General features: G+C 39.3%; 1 protein-coding gene across 2 annotated transcripts in view; it reads left to right on the top strand.

Moving 5' to 3' along the window:
• Positions 1-12,827, top strand: part of DENND1B (DENN domain containing 1B) — a gene marked incomplete at both ends in the record, with an annotated part of 149,910 nt that extends 137,083 nt beyond the window's left edge. For both annotated transcript variants that reach the window (XM_084266475.1, XM_084266474.1), the window contains 3 exons: positions 9,689-9,768; positions 10,934-11,150; positions 12,276-12,827. In XM_084266475.1, coding sequence (XP_084122601.1) covers positions 9,689-9,768; positions 10,934-11,150; positions 12,276-12,827 — 849 coding nt within the window. The remainder of the gene's footprint in view (positions 1-9,688; positions 9,769-10,933; positions 11,151-12,275) is intronic.
• Positions 12,828-19,689: the final 6,862 nt, after the last annotated feature.

Genomic DNA, 19,689 nt, shown 5'->3' with positions numbered 1-19,689 from the left:
AAGAAAGAACGGGAGTGCGCTCATACGTGCTGCTGTGCACGCGCGTGCGCGCACACACGCAATTAATCTTTGCCTAAGATGAATTGTTCTATCTCTGTAATATTCATTTGAGCTTACTCTTGCTTAGGTAGCTGTTCTAGGCTTTTATACGTGTGCGAGCTTAACTATATTGCGAGTCAACATTAACAGATGGATTGCCCTAAGCAAGGGAAAACCACAACAACAAAATCTAGTGAAAGTGGAGGATTGAAGCTTTTTATTGTTAAGCCTTATTAAAACCTTGGCATGTGCACTGCTGTTAACTGTTTCATGCCTAGATTTAATAGTATGACTCTGGCATGTTTTATCTCCTAGTTTAATTAGGTACGTAGAAGACACAAGAAATTATCAGCTAAAATTTTTGAAATACAAATTAACGTGAGCACAAGATCGCTTCAACTCTGTTTGCAGTATTTTGCCACCAATATTGCTGAGTCCCTTTGACTATTGATGAGGGGGGTATGGCAGTGCATGTGTTAGACTACCGTGTTCAGTTTTTCATAATCTGTTTTAATTCTGTTTCATTATATGCTCCCAGGTAATGCAGATTTCTGGGTAGACTGGACCTAAATGCAGTGAGAGCCCTATAAATTTGTTCCAAATTAATATATAATTAAAAAGAGAGTGTGTTTATTATGCGCCTGGATAGAATGCCAGGTAAAGCTGTTTGATTCCATGAATATGATCTTTGTAATTTTACTGTTACATCAGGTGATGGGGTAGCTTATTAAAAATGGAGCACTTCAGTATGTCAATAGTCCTGGTGTATTTAGTGGCTAATAAAACATTCTTGAAGATTTGCGGAATGCAAAGTAAGAACTACCCGTTCACTTGGTAATTAGCGAGTCAGCAATGCCTCCTTGTCCCTAGGGAAGTGTATGTAATACCTGTGCCTGTAGGCATGCGCTGCCTTGCAGCCATAATGGAAACTTGGGCCCTTGGATTCCAAGTGTGGGTTTACCAGGAACCCCTGTGTGTCTGTGCTACTTCAAATGTTCAAAGACCAGAGAAAGCTCGTCAGCTGCTTCCCGGGACTCCGCAGGACTTAAACGTGGCATCTAAGAAGGTTTTACAAACACTTTTTTGTAAGGTAATAAGAGCTGACTTAGAATAAACTTCTTAGTTTTCTTGAACAGAAGAGCATTACATTTTTAATTCTTTTCAAAATCGTATTGTGGATGTAGCTTTACACTTGCATTGCAGTATAGCCTAGTAACTAGGCACTGGGCAGTTCAGCTTGCAGTGGGTATTTTTGGCTTCTGTTCAACAAAGATAGCAAGCATCAGGCAGGAAGATGTGTTCAGATAACCTTACCTTCAGGAGTGCCCCATTTATCAATACCCCTACAATGGCCAGTAAAATAAAGGGCATAATCATTAGCTGCAGAGGGCTGCCAGTAACTGATTACCCTCCTCACCTGAAAAAGGGGGTGAGACTGGGCTATTCTGAAGACTTTTTTTCCTCTTTTCCCCAGCGACATAAAAGAGGAACAGGAATACTTGTGATAATGCAGTGCTGAATATAGATGTTCTGTATAAGGAGACTGAAACCCATTAAGAAAAAAAATAATCTCATCCTACAGAAAACCCCACAGTAACTTCAGACACATAAAAGCTCCTCCGTTTAAGGGCCTTTCCCTGTATTTGGATTCAGGTGGTGTGCTTCCACAGCTAATCCCAATTATACAGTCAGAGGTGTAGCTTCCACTCACGTTGACTAAAATATTACAAATTGACATATGTCCTAAACAGTAAAAGCTAGTTTTTAGTGCAAATTATGTTTTGTTTCTGTAAAATACAGTTTTGAAATAAGCTTTGGTTAATTAGTGAGTTCTGTTTCTTTAGCTAATGTGGTGTAATTTGAAAATATTGTCGATATCATTAGCTGTCTTTAATTTGGAGAAAAATCTTTTGTCTTGGTGTGTCAAGTAAGATCTCTTCATTCTGCAAAACAGTCAGATTTCCTTTTAATTAAAAATGAAAAAGCCAGGCAGCAAAACTACAAATTGCAGATTACGAGAGTGCCCTCTCGTGGCTCCGGTGCCTTTCCGAAGGAGCACAGGACAGGCGCACCCGTCGCCTGCACAAACCTGGCTCCTCACACCAGAGAACCCCCCCGAGAAAGGAGTGGCACTTTATTATTTATATTCCCTGCTCCCAGGAGAACAGCACATTCAGCCTTCAGACAGTGGCTGGGACCGACTAATTCAGTCAGTGAACACATGTAAAGAAAAAAGAAGCAGTATAAGTTTCAGTATTTTATTACTGTGAGATCTTTCCTCCTCTCTGCTCTTTTCTCGTCATGGTTTTAAGGGAAGGTCTGTTACAAGTCTCTGCAGCAGAGCTTTGCCATTCACCATAAACCCCTGTAAACCTTGTGGCTGCCTCTTCTGCTTTGAGATTTGCAGTAAATGTCACTTGAGAAATCTCTCCACTAATTACTGTGATTGCAATTTAAAAATAAGAGAATGGAAAGGTAGGGTAATGGTCAGGAAATCGTTCTGGAATTGTCATCCCTTGGGCATTTAGTGCAATGTGTTGTTTTTCAGGGCAAAGTCATCAGTACATTTACCTCCAATTTATCCTGTTGAGAGAGACGTTTAGACAAGCAAAAAGTTTGCAGATGCTTTTTCTGGTTACTATTGCCACCTGTTTTAGATTTTTTGGGGATAGGAAGGCAGCCTTTCTGAGAGTCTTCTACAGATGAATGAGTCATAGTGGTGTGTCTCCTTTTTCTGAAGGATATGAAAGAAAAATACTGTGTCACAGTGCAAATTTGGGACTGGATGAACCTTTCTGTCTTTAGTAGTTAATTGAAATAACCAGATTATTTTTTTTATCAGAAGAATGTATTGAAAACTTAATGTAACAGTGGTGTCTTCTGCTTTCATTTGCTGTGTATCATCTGCAATTCATGGGTCCACGTTTTGGCTCCACCCAGCCAGAACTGTCAGCTGGTGGTTTGGGAACTGCATCCCAACTTCCATGGTGCTTCTGCCTTCTGGCCTGAAAGTTTGGGGAGCACAACCTTATGTTTAAAACTTCAGCTGTAGTACTGTATGTTCCCTAACCTTTTCTTTCTTTCTTTAATCTTGTACCTAAGAGTGAAAAAAATGAATAAAGAAGTTCAATTAAAGAATAAAGTTTGGCTAGGGGCAAAAGGAGGGAGAAGTAGAAAAAACAGGAAAAGCCTTTCCTGCAGGGATCTGTGTCTCTGAATGTGAAAGCCCCGATTCAACCCTTCTAATTTTAGACACCACAGAAATGCTGCAGTTAGCAGCAGTGCCACCCTAGGCTCTTTCTGCAGTAAGTGGAGAGAGGGGCATGACCAAAGGGCACCTCAGTATACGTAGAATCTAGACTGCATCCTGATGTTGCCTCTCTCCTGCTGTTTATTGTCTAATTTAGGGCCTAAAATGTCTGAAATTAGTGAATAGCATCCGAACTCAAGTGCCATGCATGATCCTCAGCACCTTGTTTGTTAAGCAAAAAACTCCCAACTGGGGTCATACGGGAGGAGGGATGCCTGCCCTGGGTGGAAGGCGTATTCCTTGGGCGTCGATCCTCTTGTATCTAAGGCACAATGCGATTTTCATTGTGGATGAAATTAGTCTGTCTGTTTTCAAGTTTCATACAGAACTCCCCTCAAATAGGTTTTTCCCCTGTCCATAGATCTGATGGACAGATAAAACCTGAGCACTACTGAACTCCATCTGAAGTTCTGTGACGTTGGTGTTTCCATTACATCTTGAAGTCTGGAGGTAAATGGTGTTTGTGTTTAGGGTCACATCCACTCTGCACATTTTAACTTCAATGCTTTTGGTAAGGTTTCTTTTGAAAAAGTTCTGCTGGTGGGTGGAAGGATATGATGCACATTCTAACCAAAAGATCAGTTTAATTAGTCATCTCTTTTTACCTGCTAATGAATTATCATATAGGAATTATATGAATTATATCACATAGGTAGCATGTTCCAGCCGGATGGACTGGGTTTGCAGCTGTTCTGATTCACTAGTCACACCGTGTACACCCAGTCCCTTTCATGTTCCTGCTACCTCAAAACCACATTCCCTTTCCTGCCTTTGTGCATATGGATGTTCAAATGCCTTTATGCATACAGACACTGATAAATTTTCTTTTCTGACATATGTTCCCCCTTATCTTTTTGCTTCTTTCTCCACTGTGACCCCCTCAACCCTCCATTCTGTCATTTTACTTCCCTCTAATCATTGAGCAAATCGAGGATATTAGTAACCATCAAAAAGGCAAAATACATATTCCTCTTTGTCATTGTAACTGGAAAATCTGCCTGGTGAATATGTTTCTTAAAACCATCCACAAAATATTCCTTAAAGAACACTTGTTTGTAAACGAGCTGCTCGCTTGAGTTCTTGCAAATGGCACTGAAAATCTCCATGTCCTATTTTAAAGGACTAACACTTCTGCTTGTTGCCAATTAAAGCGAAGCCAGGCTGCCTTCGGATGGTGCACTCTTTGCAGCTCGGATGATGTGTGGCACGGTGCCACAGCGTGTCAGCTGAAAGTGGCCCTTTTCGCTGAGCATCGCCTCTGTGCCGCTGAGCCGAGCGAGCAGGATCCGACTCTGGGAGGTGATACCTGACCGTGGGCAGCGTGGGGTCTTCCTCTGACTTGGAGGGACGGGAGGAGGGTGGTGCAGGCTTCCTGAGGGAGCCGAGCTCTGTGGTTCTTCAGAGGAAATGGAAGTTTCTTTGCTGTTCTGGAGGAAAACCAGAACTATTTTGGAAAAGTGTTTTGGGGGATTTCCTGCTCTTGCAGGCTCTTTACTATCACAGAAAAGGATTTCTTTCTGTCACTGGGAACCTACTTTTTGTGGATCTCTGTTTCCCTATCATTTTAATTAACAGGCTCTCAGAGTTGGTGACAGTTCTGTCCTGTGACATACAGCTGTGCTTGTCTCCAACCACTTTGTGTTCTCTCAAATGCATCATCTGTATATCTGAATCTGTTAAAGCAGAGAAGGCTTATATCCTAGGTGTTTTATTTAATACTAATAGTTTTTAAATTATCCATGTGTCCTGTGTTATAATAATTACAAAAAATATAAAACACAAATATGTCATCATAGATAATATCTCTTGAGTTACCCAGGATAACTTCTCTAATACAAGAGCATTATTTTTGTGAGGCATCATTACTTTGTATACTTCCTCTGAGTCAAAGCACGCAAGTAGTGTTCTGAAGGGATCATTTCTAGAAATTAATCTGGAATTATTGCTTCCATCCATCCATCCATCCATCCATCCATCCATCCATCCATCCATCCATCCATCTCAGTCTAGTGTCCATGTAGCTAATTGCTGTCACTAGCACAACTTTGTACTGTGTCCCAGAAAAAAGAAGGGCACTGAAGAAGACAAATTTTAGAAACTGGCACCTCTTTTTTATCTCTGTACTTTCCCTCTTCCCCCATCAGTCTCAGCTCTTGTGGAGTGTAACCTGAAGTACGTTCCCATGATATCATTATAGAATCATAGACTCATTTGGATTGGAAGGTCACGAAAGGAAAGCAACAGGTTGTGCTTAGCTAGAAAGTTTGATTGAGAGATCTTTTGCTGCAGGTGAAGCCATAATTACATCTGTGATTGCATTGTAGAGGAGGATAGGTAACATAAAATACTGAATCAGAAATAATAGTGGACTTGTGTTTATTTTGCTTTCTCATACTGAATGAATAATCCTTAAATTTTTAAGAAAAAGGAAATAGCACTTCACAGACTTAAACCATAGTAGATATTTTTCTTTTCTTGAAATTCTATACATGTTCCTGTATTGTGTAGCCAGTAAATGTGAAATTATATATGTGCTGCCATTTATCAAAATATATTTGTTTCTTGCTTTGAGGACAATTAATAGCAGCAGCCTTGTGAAACTCCCTGCCTTAATGTCGATCAATAAGCAGTCATTCCAGAAGGCTGTTCTTCTGGAAGGTCCAGCGTTAAATAAAAAGCTGACATTTCAAAGATTGATTTTTATGCCCAATCAAGAATGTAACCATCTTAGATTTAAATCATTTAGCATTCATGTATTTTGTCTACAATTTTATGCCAAAGTAGTACGTTTTTTGAGGCTACCAGCAAGCAAAAGAGAACAGTTCAAGGACCTATTCTTGCTTCGTTTGGTTCTACCTGTATTTATACTGTCGTCACCGCCTTTTTCTGGTTTCAGTGAGAAGCATTTACCTCAGTTGTGTAGGTAGTGGGCTGCATCTAGAATGATATTTCAAAGTTGGGCAGAAACCAAAGAGGGTGTTACCTGATGTGTACAGAAAGGATATATATCCTCATGCCTTACACGTCCTCGTGCCGGCTGCGGTTGTTCCTTCACCATACTTCACCCACAGGCTTGATGGGACAGCAGTGGCTTCTGGAGAGCGTGAGCTTCTTGCCTTTTAAGTATTTTGAACTTGCTGATATTCTGAGCAAGGTGAGAGATGGGTTCTTGTGGTGCTGTGTGCCTGAAGATGAGAAAAAAATTAAAGTCGCAGAAGTTGAATCCTAGTTCAGGTTTTGATATAATGTGGATACATTAAATAACAGATTTATTATGTAAGCAGAACTAGTTGGAAGAAGCAAAGCAATTGAGTGCTTTAAAGAAGTTTGGTGCTTTATTTTGTAGGAAAAAACCCATGACAGCAGTCTATTAAGACTTTATAAAGTTCTGGTGCAGCAAGAAAAGGAGTGTTACCGTATCATTTCTTGTGGTAATAAATTTAAATGGTCTGTTTGTTATTAGAATGCTGATCAGGAAGGAAACAGAAGTCTGTCCTTTTTTCATAAAAAGGTATAAAAAAGGTTACACACTTCAAAATGCAGAAAAGACAGAAATTAAAAGCTTAAATAACTGCAAACAGCAGGGTACGTCAGTAATGGAAGGACGACTTAAATGACTTTGACAGGTTTTGCAGGTGTACATACTATGTCACTTTGCCTAGTGGAGCACTGAAAAAGATTTATGGTTCTCCTTTTGGAATTTATTAAGAGTTTCTTTCTTTTTCTTTCTTTGCAAAGTAGTCGGGACATACCCCTCCCTTGCAGTTGTTTTATTACAACTCCTAGAGGAAAGTCACCTATTCAAAAACATGTGTTGCTTGTTGTCTCCATGCCTAGCTCATGGAGCTGAAAACTCTGGAGAATGTTGTTATTTACAGCCAGGTATTTTCCTTTTCTTCCCCTCTTGCTTTTTTCTTTGTATGTTCATCCCATTCTATTTGGTTCAGTTCTTGAAAGTCTCCCTGTATAATTTTTTCCCCTAAGTGTTTAAATCAGTAAGTTTTTTTTTTCTTTTTCAAAATGGAGATTCTCACCATCAGAAACTAGGAGGGGTTTTTTGGTTGGTTTGGTATTTTTGTAGGTTTATGAATACAGGCTTTCTTGCTTTCACTAACACACCTGCGTGATACTGTCTGTAGATGCTCTGAGGGGCCTGTGCTTATGGCTGTGGTGTTTACCCATTCTGAGCAATTCAGTTTCTGTTTCTCAAAGATGCAGTCTGTCTTTCTTTTTTTCTTCTTTCTTTTTCCTTAAACATGCTATCAGTGCTCTTTGAAACATTACTTATTATTTCAGCAAATCAGAGAGTGTTGTCTTGTGAAATTTTACTCCATGGATAGAGTTTATCTACCTACAGATAAACAAGTATCTGGTTTAGTTTTATTTTCTGAGCTTTCAAAACATTTTTAAAGAACCTTCTTTCTTGCAAAATTTTGTCTTTATGTTAATAGACATGATGTGATGGAAGCATCTAATTCTAATGTAAAGTCCAAGAAAGTGAGACAGAGACAGGACTTTGCCCTCCAAAAATCAGTTCCATGATGAGAGTTTTAACTACAGTGAATGTCAAGTCAGAACTTTGTTGGAGAATAGTGAATTTCCAGTGTTATAAAGTATTTTGATTGTCCCAGTGAGGATAAATACTTAAACAGCCACTTTTAAACTAAACACAGTGACAGTCATTATGGCCATGATCAGTAAGATAACCAATATCAGTTCAGGCTGAGTGGTTAACCTTCCCTTTGGTTATCTGCAGGGATCTGATTGATTACAGTACTGATGGGAATGCCAGGGAGAACTCACAAAACTGAGAAAGAGTTAGGAATATCAGTAGTCTGGCTTTGTTTCTCTGTGTACCATCCTTAAATTTTTGCTTGTTGTGAAGCTTAATTTTGGTTCTTTCATGTCTTACACACTCTAATAATTCTCTCATTTTTAACAACTGCTACTTAGTTTAGCACATTAAGAACCACGTTTCCTTTACGTGGACAAAGAAAGCATTATCAAAACTTGCTGCTTTAACTAAGTCCTCTCCTGTTGAATGAGAAAAAAAATGTGTCAGTCTATAAAGATCAACCTTGAGACATTCCTGACAAAAAGTGAGGCGGGGGAGATGTTACAGGGAGTGTCCTGGTACTTGGAGAACACTGACAACATCTGTAAAAGGTGATGTACTGAAATGCCTGCAATACTGGATTTACAAGCTCCTTGTACTCTGAAATTAAGGCCATATTTCTTCCCCATCAGGGGCTTGTAGGCTTAGGCATTTGGTGAACTGCATGGTGAGATGTGGACAGTAGTGCTTCTTTGTACCTGTGTATGATTTTATGTAAAGTTAGCTAGCATTGTGTGTTCCCTTTCCACAGATTCTATCCACGTGTCTTTAAATATGTCCAGTTCTCCAAGGTTCAAAACCTCTTCAGAGACTGATTGCCAGCATAGTTGATCTTCGCAGGTTTTTGATAGAAAGCAAGTATGAGAGATGTACAGACCTTCAGACGTTCATTTGTGAAGCACAAGTGACTAAAATTCCTGACTTAAATGTTCTGTTCAAGAGAGAGACTTTTTTTTAAGTATAGTAGAAAACTTTAGGCTGGTTTTGTTTGCTAAATAATAATGCAATATATATATGTATATATAAAACAGGTTAGTGAGTACTTGGTGTAGTAGTATGTGAATTTCCAGCACACCAACTACTCTAAACAAGCTCCCTGTGGGATGCTCTGAGTGTAGATTAACTTTGAGTTAACTGTACTTTACAGTAAATTATCCTGCCCAAAGGCATTCTTAGTGCACAATTTTCAGGCTGGCATACTACTTGCTCTGAAATTCTGTTTAACACCCTAACATAAATATAGCTAGGGAAAGAGGCTGCTGACTTCTTTTGTATTTGTTACTTCAAAAATACATTTTTCTTCATGCTCAGTAGACCACATGAACCAAAACTTGGCAAATATTTCTGTCAGAAAGTGGTAAACCAGAGTGCTTTTTGTGAAATACTTGCAATAAAAGGTAGGCAGTGGACTTCAGCGATGCTTTTCCTCCAATAGCCAGTCTTGTGCTAATCAAGGCTTTGCATAAATAACAAGGCGCTCCAGGCTTTGCATAAATAATGAGGCCTTCCATAGGCCATGAAGAGAAATGGTTCTCTTTAATTGGTGACGCTTGAGGGCTTCACATCCTCTTATAACAACCTTTAGAAGACTTGATCGATATGTGGTTTTCCTTATCAAGTGCTCAGGAAGTCTTAATGAGTAAAATGGCAGCTGGACTCCAAATAAATAATGCTGAAATTGAAAGAATAGTAAATTAACAAGGTAATTTTTGTTTATTTTCCAGACTCGTTTCAACCAGCATCTCAGTAACCAGGATTTTGCCTTGGATGAAGAAGATGATGATGAAATGGAGAGAAGAAGCAAGTAAGATGCTTGTTTAGATGTGTGTGTGTGTGTGTGTATGCATGAGAGAAAGGGTAACTAGTGTTGTTTAGCAGAGTTGAGTTCAAGCAACATATTTTTCTCTTCTTGAGGCTGCTAGCTTGATTCTTGATCTAGCTAATGTCAAGTAGTTTAGGATTAAATCTGCTTTTAGAAAGAGGGACAGGCTAGTATATCTTTTCATTATTTATAGTGCTTGACATAATCCTCAGACTTCAGAGACTCAAGATAAAATGATAGACTGCGTACATAAAGAAGCAGTGAGATAAGATTCATCAGCATAGTGGGCAGTGACCTCAGCTAATCTGTTCTTTTAAGTCTTGTATAGTGGTCATGACAATGGAAGGTTTTTTGAAGGGTCTGAAAAGATAAATATTGCCATATGAGTTTTATATCAAGGTCTGACTATGTGTGAATTAGAGGAAAAATGTAATTTGAGGCTTAAGCTACATTGAGGCATTTTCTGATTGAACTAAGGACGTGGTTTTTGGTAATGAATGTATATCTGTAAACCACAAAGGGCCTTGAGAGCGAAGTCAAGCAGCTTAAGCATGCTGCAGTAAGGAAGAGGGAGCTACTAAAGTGTTTAAAGTATATCAACAAAACAGGGAGCCCTGGAAATAACCTTTGTAGTGATGTTCTGGTTAGACAGAGACAGGGAAAGGCTGCAGTGCTGTGGGGGTCAGAGGTAAGGGTTTTGCAATGATGAGAAGAGAAAATAAGAGACAAAAGCACCAATTCTTGCAGATAGGCACCACTGCAGTAAATCTAGTCGAGTGACAAAGTTGCAGTATCAGAGCCTTGCCACTAGAACAAAATATGTGGGTATGTCACCTGAAGAAGTACAGCAACACTGACCTAAATATAAGGTGTAAACAAGGGGGAAGAGGAAACAACTTTTTTAAATTTGGAAGGTAGATTTGGAAATCACAGTGGTTGGGAGAGACAGGAGAAATTAAAACCAGCTTAACAGTAACTGTCCCTCCATAGATAGCATGCATCTATGTTTATTAAAATTCTTGAGTAGAAAGAAATCTTGTGTTATATTGCCTTTTGGAAGTCTTGGAATGCATTCTCCTTCTTACTTTCAGAAGTAACTGTAATCAAATGGCTTTTATGTTACTAGCTGACTTGGTTTTGTTTTCAGGTTATCATCAGAAGACAGCGAAGAAGCTTCTGCTTGTTTTTACGACAGTGATGATTCTGGTGAAACTGGAATAACTCCTCAGCATCAAGGAGAAATGGACTTGCTTGGGGAGATTTTGGACACACTGAGCACGCACAGTTCAGATCAAGGAAAGCTCTCAGGAGCAAAGAGCTTGGATTTCTTTAGGTCAATGGATGACATTGATTACAAGACTGCGGTTAGTCTTCTGCTTTCATTTGGAAAACAACTCCAGTCCTCTTGTAGTAGAATTTTCACTTGCATAATCAGCAGCATGCAGCTCAGACACTGCAGCATAATCCCAAGAGTTGCTAGTGTGTCTTCCTAGGGCAACGTAACAGTACACCCATGCTGGACACTGCAGGATAGTTTATCACTTGCCAAGAGATTGGTTATGCCTTTGTCTAGTTTACCAAGTCAGCTTGGAACAGTATTTTCCAGTAACCACCTGTAGAACTGTGAATAATGTAAGAATTAACTTAATAGTTCAATATTATATTTAAAAGTTCAGTTTCTGGAGCTGGTTTTGGTCTCTCTTTAAATGTGGTTTAAGAGGTATTTATTTCTGTTATCACCTTGCATCCTTAAACTTGTCATAGTGGTGTTTCCATCTTGATCAGGTCATGGGATTCCTGTGGTAATTATGCCTGAAACACTGTTAGAATAGTAGTCCAGAGCTTTCTAACAGGGCTGCTTGATCCTTTTTTAGGTAGAGTTGCACAGAACCTGTAGTGTCAAACAAACTGCTTGCCTGTAACTTTTAAACCCTCACTAGGTCATTGCTGCGATGTACGTCAAAAAAAGTTCATGTTTTTGAATTCCAGCTCATATCAGCTGTCCAATATTTTCTTTAGCTGAAAGGCATCCTGCAGGAGAAGATTCCTTACTGGAACAGCAAATTCTGATGCAAATGTTTAAAACCCCCCACCTTATAAAATTTTATATTACGAGTGTCATACAGGGGACACAGTAATAAAATGCCCTTTTTTGTTTGTTTGGCTAAAAAATTTAATATTGAAAGTTGGTATAATTAATTACTGAAGCAAAGAGGAAGTGCCATCTGGTTTTAGTTTTAGTCCAGCTCCTTCCCGTATTCTGGGTACAAACCTCTGAAGTGTCTTTGTTTGCTGCCAGAGCTGCTTCTGCAAAGACTGAATGGACAGAAGAGGCAGCAATCCTTCCTCTGGGCAGAAGGCAACATTGAACCCCAAAGGGGAACACAATTTAGGAACATGCAAGATCCATTACAGTATTTTAGTTTCAAAAGTGCCAGTATAGGTTGTTCCTTGTGACATTAACTATAAACACGTGTGCTTTCTTTCAGAACAAGTCTAATGCACCTAGTGAGAGCAACCTTACCCTGTTCTGCAGCAGTGCTGGTGATCAAGCAGAGTGGAACCTCGGTCAGGATGACAGTGTCCTCCACGGGAAGCAGCTCCCTCCCTCACCAAGGAAGCAAGTTTCTTGTGGTGGCCAGAGAGAATCTCTGTCAAGGCTGGAAGAAGAAAGTAGTGACAGTACTGTTATTACTGACAAGATGGACACCACTAGTGTGACATCCACATCTCCAGTAACATCAAGTGTCCAGTGTGCATCTCTAGAAAGTTTCAAAGCAGATTATTCCCCCTGTAAGCATGCAGAGCGAACTGAAACACTAAGCAATACCTCAGAAGATCAGCTCCCAGCAAGTCTTGCTCAACATCCATCCATTCTGGTCCCTTGGGAGAAAGACAGGAAGGAAGGAAATGAAACGCCAGAAGAGGGTGGGCTTCTTCAAGAAGTGGTGTCATTATGTAAACTGAGTTCTGCTTTTCACTATGGTTTAAATATTTCCAATGATAGCTTATCCAGCAGTAAAAGTGGAAATAAAACGTAGGAAAACGATGAGAAGAGAAACTTGACTCCCATCAGAAGTTAAAGGGAGACAACTCAGGACTGCAAATAACATGACAACCAAAACATGAAAAAGGAATAAGAGATTTTTCAATTATAAAAAGAGTTCTCTTCAGTCAAATATGCATTTTCTGCCATTGGGACTTCTGCTTCTATGTTTACCCAGTTTGTTTGCTGGCTGTAGTTAGGTCCACAAAATGGAACTAAATATATAAATGCACTCTTAAATCAGGTACTAGTTAGTCTCTGTGCTAAAAACGCAGCAGGTGTATGGTGCTTCCTAGCATATGCTTCCTCCAAGCAGCAGGAAAGGAATCATCTAACAGATAGCCAGGTTTGGAAGGTACTGTATTAATCCCATTGAGCACGGAATGAACCGAGCAGTCCCATTTGTCTGAAATGTACAAACATTAATATTTGTAATTAATAATAATTGCCTTAATCTTTTGAGAAGAGGTTTAACTATCTTAGAAGATGAATGCAAATCTACAAAACAGCAATAATGATTTTCCATGGCAAGAAATTGCTTCAGCAAAGGGAGGGGGTGGGGAGGAAACTTCTCGTAGATTAAGGAATTTCTTGTGAATATAACTTGGAACTTACTGCAAGCTGAAACTGTGGCCCTGTCTTCCAGACTTCAGAAAGGTAGCGTGCATGCTTTTCTCTCTTCTGTACAGTACATGAAGTGCTGAATTATAATGTGACGTTTCTTAACTTCTGTTTACAACTAAGACACTTTAACAATATATTATCCAGTTTCCATCAGTAGACTTACTTCACCTAAATTTCAGAAAGTGTAAGTGGAATTGATAGACTTCTATTATTTTTTTTTATTTTCTACAGTTTAATAGTGTTTGAAAACTATTTGTGCCTCTGCTGAATTATTTTCTTTCAATTTTTAGTAGCTACGTTTTCAAAGGTAGATTGAATTACTGATACTTAGGAGTCATATTTAGTTAAATTATTGAAGAGTCACAACTGAAAATTCCTTGTAACACTAGAAGACTAAAATTACAGATACAGCTTAAGACTGCATATATCCAACTCTCATTTTAGCCAAGTTGAACAAACAAAGGTCTCTCTCCAAATTCAGTGTAGGAGAGTAAATGGACTTGATGCATCTTGCATCTAGAGCACTCATTTCTCCTCCTTCTGGCAGTGTTCCTGAAGAATAATTGAATAATTAAAGTCTGAAAATTCTTGCTGCTTTATGAAGCAGTGCTCTCCTTTTTTTTTATTTAAATGTTTATTTTCTTCCCCTTTTTCCACCTCTCCACCTTTCCACACCTTACCATACATACACTGTCCTCCACAATAGCTCAGGATAGGAAAGGTGTGAAGTAACTTTCAGCAGGCTGAAGAGTATTTGTGGCAGAAGTAATGCATGGGTATAAAATGGACTGTGCCTGAGAAGAATGCTCTGCTTGTCTAAAGTCATGTCAGAAACTTTTCTTTCTTTCTTTCTTTCCCTCTTTGGAATGACTAGTCATAGTCTCAGTACAGGCCTGAGTTCCTGTCATGTTTCTCACTCGTTCTCATTCATATCCTTGCATTTTGTTGACAAGAATTTCAAGATTCACCTTTCTGTTTCCTCTGCATTTGACATGTTTCTTCTAAGATAATGTTTTATTTTCTTCATGTATTAGTGATAACAAGCAGTATTAATGTCTTAAGGAGAAAAATAGAGAAAAAAGAATTAGAAATTATAGCTATCATTACTTTGAAAACCATCCAACACGTAAGTCCAGGAATGCTGCAAGAAGATGGTTTTCAGAAATGCCTCTGGAATAAATCTTACAGGCTTTACAGTTTGGCCCTGAACTCCTCTTGTCACATCCATTGTCCCATTCTCACCTTTGTGGGAAAATATGGAAGCCATGTGAGGCTTCTAATGTTCTTGTAGTTACTATAATGATTCTAACATTTTACGTTTGATAGTGGAATCTTTCAAAACCAACACCTCGTGGTAGTAATTCACTGTTTCACTGAGCAAAAATGCAGGCTGAAAAGCTAAGCTACATGATGGAAGGTAAAATTCAACTTAGAATTATTTTTATTTCAGTTGCCATAAAAATGCTACTTACTGTGCTTATGCTGCGTTCTTTCCTTACTATTTATAAAGCCCGTAGAGTGTTTACAGTCATTAATATTTTTGGTTTTGAACCTTGTACATGTTCAAAAATAACCTGGTCTTGTAGCTGTTGAATTAAACTGTAGGTACATTTTTAAGTCTGTAATATTACACAGTCTTTTCCACTTACTGCCAGTGATCTTTAAAAAGGCTAATATTTGTGCCTTATTCAAACAGAATTACCAATTACCAAATAGATTAAAGTCCAAACTGCTATTGCTGGTTCAACAATGTTTTTTGTCCTTGTGATAATGTGAAACTGTGTATTGGCTACATATACAGTATTGTTATTATCGCATTGGGTTCTATACTAAGATAAATTGTCCAGGTCCAGTACTTTTTACAAGTTTTATACTTGTATACTTTGTATTTGTGGAAATCCTTCTAATGTCTTTGCAAATCATTGACATTCATCACCAGGTATTGGTGAGAACTGAATTCTGCTTAGTCAGAACTCCTGTGGTCGTCTTCATAGGCATCTCTTTTTCAGGATCTTCCCATTTCTCCTGTTTAAGGGAGGTATCGGGTTATTCGGTTAAGCTTTGCAATCTGTTATGCTGAGGAACAAATTTCTGATGGTAGACAGTCAAACTAGGTCTTGAATTTAATGTCTTTGAGGTTTTTTTGCATAGCTGTCTGCCTGAAATGAGCCACATCGCTCATCTGGTTTGGGATGAAAAAGGTAAGGCCAGTAGAAAGAGAAAGGGACTCCTGGGTCGTTTGGTGGGCAGTGAAGCAGAGCCTGGGAGTCATTACATAGAGTCATAGAATGTGTACTCAGGAGAGATGAGAACTTTGAGGAAATCCAATTTCAGGATCTTGATTAATGCTCTAGTTGTAGTGATTACAACCCAGCCATGTAGGCAAAAGTAGTATTGCCTGTGGAATGAATCCCCCGTGGGATTTGCAGAGTGGATAATGTGTTGCCGCAGTCAAAGCCTTCCCATCCACGCGTGTTGAGATGCAGCAGGTGAGAGACGGATGGATGGTACTGTGGGTGCAAAGGTGATCCCTTCCCGCCCGCTATGCATGCAGAGGGCAGTCTGTGTAGAGTAGGCAGTGGTTTGCTCTTCCATCCCACGTATTTGGGCATCATGTAGCTCTGAAAAATAGACTTGTTCTGAAGGAAAAATTAGTTGTAGAGGTTGAGATAGAACTCATTGACCAAACCCTTCATTGTCATTTAGCATTTCAGTGATACTGCTGCTGTTTGGGTGGGGTCATCAGAAACTCGGCACTGGCTGAAGTCCCCTCTCAGGCATTCTAACACAGACTTCAGCCAGAGTCTTAGATACATGCTGGGTGCTCTTGAAAATCCCACCCAATCTATTAGAGGAGTGGTTTAGATCTCAAAAATATGTTTTAGATGTCATTTCAGGTTTTAGAATGAGCTAGTTTACCATCTTGTGTTCTTGTAAACGATGTGAAGTCTAGGCAAAAGAACAGTTAAGCCAGGTTCTTAAAGCAACTTCTATTTCTCCACTTACAATCAATTGTATTAACTCCTACAGAACAATCTTTCATTGGTGCAGCTGTCTAACGGAATTGCTAGGAGCATCTCAAATCTTTTCTCTATGCATGTGATTAATGGAAGAATCATTTCATGCAGTAATCAAAGTGCCAGCATGAGGCCCTTTTGTAAATGCAGCCCTGTGTAATACTGATGGTACTACCCTGTCCTGCAGAAGACAGCCCTGTAAGCACTGACCTCCCAACTCCACAGGCAGAGGTCAAGGGTAGCCTCGATCTCCAGGGGAGTTAGTATCTCCTCTCTTGGCACTAGACTCTAGTCCAGGTGCTGTGAAACTCCAGACGGCGTGTTCCCAACAGCATGAAATTTCAGGTTAAATAAATGTGGCCAATAAAATTGCACCAGGGGCAAGCAGCTTCTTTTTTGTAAAGCTCAGGATGGTGAAGGCTGTCTGTTCCCAAGATATCACAGTAAATCTTTGAAGAATGAATGTAGAAATAAATTGCACCAGCAAAACCAGTATGAATGGTGATGTAGCTTGTCTTCAGTAACGTCTTTGCTGCTCTTAGATGTGTGTGTCTTTGCCAAGCGTTGTTTACCTGTTAACAGGATGGATAGAACGTGTCCTCATCCTCACCCTGAAGGCGTGGACCACAGCTGGCCTAGAATTCATGATCTTCAGGTGGTTGAAAGTAAAGGAATGGAAAAGGGATAGAATGGGGGGGTGGTGTGTGTGTGAGTGCAAAACCTTCCTCGATTTGCTTTGTAATGTCTGTTTTACAGTTTTAGTCAGCGGCCAACTCCAACTACTTGATAGGTCTTTCCTGGAAGCTGCTAAACTTCTTGAGTCCACAGCCACCTTTGTCTAGAGGACTATCCACCATCCATGTAGTTAGCAGGGCTGTTGCCATTTTCTGCTGGGTTGGAGTATGAAGCAGGTAACACAGTTGGAAGCTGCTCCGAGGTTTACTGTAGTAAAGGGTACTCAAATTAACTTGTACTATTATTTAGGTCAATACTAACAACATTTATATTTAGCATCCAGTAACAGTATTAGCATTGAAAAACAAATTGAATTCAAGTTTGTTGACGTTTTTTTATGATTCTGTGTGAATTGACATTCTGTTTCAGTTAAAAATGAGCTACTTGGTTGTGGGAGGGAAATATGTTGATTTTCAAATCTTCAGTGAATTTTGTGCAATATATCTCCTTGTTTCAAAGTAACTTAGTAGTGCACGTCTGCCTTTCGAGCAGATTGTTGAAATGGTATTTTTCAAAAATCTGTAAAATTACATGTAGCTTTGGAACACGGTTGTATGATAAAAACATGAAGAATATATTCTAATGAGGCAAATGTATATTTCCAATGACTGGGAATGATTATGGATGTCACATTCTATGGAAATATGATGGCTAATATTTATGTACCAGTAGTTCTAAGTAATTCTTAAGACTATAGCCCAGCTAAATTAATTAGGGTTAAATATTAGAATTTATGACATTTAGTTTGTTATTTGATCATTTGTTTATCGTTAATAAAAAGATGAGGAGTTAAGCATTGCTTTTCAGTACCACAACTGAGGTGAGAGTTCATGGCGTATGTATTAAGAACTAAGTTTGTGACATCCCTAATTATCATAAGTCATCGCTTAAAATACCTACTAAAGTTGCCAGTATCCTTATAATTTTTTTGGTTTTGTAAATTGTATATTGATGTACATTTTGTTTTTAACCTTTGTTTTTTCCTTGAGAACTTCTTTAAATTAATATACTTGAATGAGGCAATAAAGCACTGTGGAACAGCTGGTCTTGGTGCAGTTTACGCACAAGCACATCTCGTCTATTACTTCATGATTTTTGAGGAGGAAGATAAATTTAAAATGCTTATGTGTTTAGCCAACTGACAATTTGTGTTTGCTATATTCTGTATCAGATATGATAAGAAACGCCTCAACACGGAACAAAGCAACATTATGTATCCCAATGCTTCTAATGCTTTTTTTTCAGAACACTTTTTAGTGACCTTCCAAAACCGTTCCTGATAATGTCCTTGTCGTGAGCCTTTAATACTTACGAGAATGGCATGAGGTGCAGGATGTTTTGAGGTTTTATTGATAATTTTAATGGTTTCAGAGTTTTATAGAGAAGAAAAAACAAAACCGACCAGCATTGTCCTAACAGTTTTTAAAATTTAGTTAGTTACTGACCTTTAAAAAACTAGAACCAAATCTGTGCTTTTGCACCCTCTGGACTACTGTTCAAAGTCATCTCAAGAGCTGTAATTCAGACCTTAGACTACTGTCAGTAGTACACTGTGTAGCTGTAGTAAATGAGCTGTGATGTGTGGTATGTTTTGTTTTTCTTCCAAGTTTGTGGCGTCAGTAGAAGACTTTGGTGAACTCCACATTACCATAAAGTGCCCAAGACTGTACTATAAAATAAAACTTAACAATATCAAAACTCCTCGGGTGGTGCGGGGTCTTGTTTGATGTGTTGATCTGAGGAGCGTTTCCGTGCTTACCTGGCATGTAGGTTAAAGCAATGAGATGATCCTGTGATCCTGCATCATGTTGGAGGTTTTTCTGCATTGAATGATCCGTTCAGTTTCTCAAATACAGAGAGAGGCCTTGACGTCCTCCTGAGGCCGGTGGCACTGTTGTGCTGCGCGGCTCTGCCAGTGGCTGCCATGTCCGGTGAGCTGCCTTCGTTCCCCTGGTCGCTGGCAGGGAGAGGCTGGTCCAGAGAGCACCCTTGGCTCAGGTGCTGGTCAGGAGTGAAGGTGAAGATACGGTGGGTTTGTAACTGAGGCAGGCTAAGTAACGGGTAAAACCCTAACACCCTGTGAGTATGCGATCAAGTACGAATTAGCTTCTTAATATAGTTGCTTTGTTGGGTCGTTTTGTGCAAATGTGTAACAGTAATTCAATTAGTATTGTACATTAAATGGCTGTGCATTGTAATCTGATCTTCTCAAGAGGGTTTTGGTATTTTATGAAGACAAAGTCTGTAGGTTTGATATTGATATACTCAATCTACAACTGATGAAAACCTTACAAATTATGTTCATGCCAGACAAGGAAAGTGAGATTTCAGCACTTGCTATCAGACTTGTAGTAGCTTGCTGTAGCTAGCAGTGATGCAGGCTGCCAAGGCTGGTAGCGCAGGGATCTTCGCCGCTACACTGGGCATAGCACATCTTGCCATCATTGTGCCCACCTATTTATTCAGCTCTTTAAACAGGCA

This window comes from Gallinula chloropus, assembly GCF_964237585.1.
Source record: "Gallinula chloropus genome assembly, chromosome: 6".
NCBI classification, from domain to species: domain Eukaryota; kingdom Metazoa; phylum Chordata; class Aves; order Gruiformes; family Rallidae; genus Gallinula; species Gallinula chloropus.
This window is presented reverse-complemented; position numbering and strand designations above follow the sequence as displayed.